Source organism: Amblyomma americanum, chromosome 5 (genome assembly GCF_052857255.1).
Source record: "Amblyomma americanum isolate KBUSLIRL-KWMA chromosome 5, ASM5285725v1, whole genome shotgun sequence".
NCBI lineage: Eukaryota > Metazoa > Arthropoda > Arachnida > Ixodida > Ixodidae > Amblyomma > Amblyomma americanum.
The window spans coordinates 171169638-171172702 of record NC_135501.1 but is presented as its reverse complement, the minus strand read 5'-3'; the positions used below and the strand labels follow the sequence as shown (position 1 = coordinate 171172702).

Below are 3065 nucleotides of genomic sequence, written 5' to 3'. Positions count from 1 at the left end.
TAGATGTCAATGAGACTCCTGTGTTACCTTGGGAAAGCGGCCACAAGCGCACCTGGTAATAAAAACAGATGAAAAACATAGCTGAGTGCGCCGTAGAGTCAAGTGGGAAGATGAGATTACAAATTTTGCTGGAGTGAGGTGCACAACAGACCTAATGCCGGACCTCTGCACAAGCCTTCTGTCCTCTAGTGGATGTAGCCCAGCTAATATAATTTTCCTCACAAACTGCCTATAGATTTTTGGGCACACAACAACAAAATCGTTGCACTTGCGCGCGATGTACGACACTCTTCCCTTCAGTGAATGTGTCGTGCGAAGCTGAAGCAAACCTTAGGAGTCTGCCAGCAGTCATCCGCAACGAGCCGATGAGCATGGCAATTTATTATTAAGGGTAGCGGAAATAATATGAATGAATAGCACTCACGTGTTCGAGTTGACATATGTGATGCTGTCATATCAGGCATAGATACAATCCTGGGGCTGACACCTCAAGGAGAAAAGCGGGCTACTTGCCGGTATGGCCTTCACATCTTATACAAATTACGTTGCTAAACATAAAACATTGGCATAAAAAACATAAACAATGTAGTGTGTGCGAAGCAGCAATAAGAGTTGTAAGGAAACATGTAGACACAGCCGGAGAATTCGCAATACGTAGAAAGCAGTTCTGTCACGATCAGAGCGGGCTGCATTGCCCAGTATGATATACACATTGCATAGGCGTTTCTTCAAGGAAAGGGGGGGGGGGGGGGGTTCCGAAGCCACTGAGCAGGCAGAGCTTGCCATCGACTGGAATCCATAGCAGATGATGTAAAACGTCTTTGTCCTCAGCACGCATCTGCTAAGGTGGTCGTGCAGGTGGGGGTCGCGTGGCTTTGGACCATGCAAGGTGTTCCTCAGAAGGGCCAAGTCGAAGAACTGCGTGGAAACGCGCAATTGACACAAGTCGCAAATGTGAAGGCACCACCTTCTTTTGTTCCCTGCTTGCCTCCGGAATTACCAGTATCCGTTTTGGTAATGAGGTGATTGGAATAACACACTCACCAGACGGCTGTGGAGGAAAGAGACGAGGCTACACTGCGTGTGGTGGAAGGTCTCCTCTTCTGTTTGTTGAACTCGGAACCGTTGGCAGGGTTGTCAGAATGCCTGGCCCGGATGACGTAGTATCTTCACCTACCGACAGCGTCGAAGAGCGGCTTAGAGTTGTGTCGTGATGTTCAGATTGCGTGGACGGAGCGACTCTTGGGGTGGGGGTGCCCGGTGCACTCCTGTAGGTGATTTGCATAGTCTCGTCGCCGTCCACGTCATCGATGTCTATGGTATCGGCGTCTGCGTGGCATTTTAGACAGTAGGATGTAACTCGCAAGCATGAGGCGTAGGAGTGGAAGACATTATTTTGAAAAGAGCACGGAGCGTTGTTTCGCGTTCGCGTCGTTTGGGCTCTCGGGCTTTAGCTGCCGCCTTTCCGGAGAGGTGAATACCACTTCCTCGCGGCAAATGTTGAAAATAAGGCGAATAAGGTTTTTTTTTAGTTTGTCTCATATGAAGACATCAGCAACACTCACTACATTAGGCGCAGGAACACAACGGCAGATCCTTGTTTTGAGCATGAAACTCGGATGCGGAATGGGCGGAGTTTGACCTCTAGTGGCCCTGGTACCTAGCGGTTTCCAGTAGTATGGTGATCTGCTTCTTTGCGGTCATATGTTTGGAAAAGTAGTCTGACCCAACCTTATGTAAACGAAAAAGTCATGGCGCCGTGGAGTTCTATGAACACAACTGCCCATCTTTATTAAAAAATCATCATCATAATTAAGGTTAAATTACTGATGACAGTTTTTAACATAAGCTTTTCTCGACTTTCTCATCTGGAGTATAGCGGCGGCTGCATTTACTGCTTGAGAAACTTTTTTTCGCGGTCCTGTTTGTTCCACCAAATGCGCAGTCTCAGGCTTAATGCCCTTTTGTTGAAGTTGCAAAAATAATTTTGATCATTCGGAACAATTGGAGGTTTGCACTGCCATATTGACAGCTGTAAAAGATAGGGCTACGATGTAATCGCTCGCTTACGCCTACGACCACGCAAACTGCCTTGTTTTTGCACTTCAACAAGGGGCTGGAACTGAACTACCAGTCTAATTTTTGTTGGTTTTATCAATCGAAGTACCTTCCCGGTGGCCATCTGTACAAGAAGTCGCAAATGGTATAGTTTATGGCGGCGTGGCAACTGGAAGTATTTAGTTTGGTTTGGTTTAGGGGGTTTAACGTCCCAAAGCGACTCAAGCGATCAGACACACCGTATTGGGGGTTTCCGGAAATTTCGGCCACCTGGGGTTCTTTAACGTGTACTAGCATTGCACAGCACACGGGCCTCTAGAATTTCACCTCCATCAATTGTTCTATGCGCAGATGGTGGAGTTGCTTGGGATTGTTAGATTTGCATTTTGAAAGGAGCAGCATAGGGATGTTCGAAATACAAAGTGAAGCATGGCCTTAACTCAAAACTGGACCTGGGTTGCCCAAAAGAACAAACTTTACTTAAAGCGAGTGCTGTGTGGCCGTATCCTTGTATGTCCTTTCTTTTGACGTCCTGCGCATGCACACTCTTCATTTGACAATTGTCTTGTTGAAGTGGTCCTCACCGTCGATTGTGGTCCACACGGAGTAGGTAACGAGTGCCGTAAAGCCCAGCAGCAGAAGGCAGAAAACGACAGCCATGATCTTCGTTCTGTGGTTGCGGTCCTCCCTGCAGGATTAGTTCCGAAATTTCCTCTCACGTCATTGCGGGAAGCTCTTTGGAAGGCAGTGGTTGTGAGTAATGCGGTGTGAAAACAATGAAGGTCAATCTGTAGGCATCCGATTCACTCGTGGCGAGACTTAAGCACAGCCTAACGACTGCCTGTTTCTCTGCACTCTAATATATATCTGTCTAAGCCTCTGACCCCCTCTGTCAGTCCCTGCCGCCTCTTCTTTCTAACGGGCAGAACACTAACCTACTTATCTTTATTTCCTACTCTGAAAGACAGTGGAGATGTTCACCATGAGAAGGAAAACAGGGTGCATGT

The 3065-nt window shown here is 47.4% G+C and overlaps 1 protein-coding gene across 1 annotated transcript; it reads right to left on the bottom strand.

The window, feature by feature from the left end:
• Positions 1-827: 827 nt before the first annotated feature.
• On the bottom strand, positions 828-2740 carry LOC144135281 (uncharacterized). The gene is made up of 3 exons (XM_077667997.1): positions 2643-2740; positions 1045-1329; positions 828-918 (listed from the first exon to the last, which is right to left on the bottom strand). The coding sequence occupies exons 1-2, from the start codon at positions 2716-2718 to the stop codon at positions 1073-1075; spliced, it is 333 nt and encodes a 110-aa protein (XP_077524123.1). The 5' UTR covers positions 2719-2740; the 3' UTR covers positions 828-918; positions 1045-1072.
• Positions 2741-3065: the final 325 nt, after the last annotated feature.

Coding starts and splice junctions, on each gene's coding strand:
- LOC144135281 (XM_077667997.1), bottom strand. CDS start 2,718: ATGGCTGTCGTTTTCTGCCTTCTGCTGCTGGGCTTTACGGCACTCGTT. Junction 1,330..2,642: donor CGTGTGGACCACAATCGACG/GTGAGGACCACT, acceptor AATGCCACGCAG/ACGCCGATACCATAGACATC.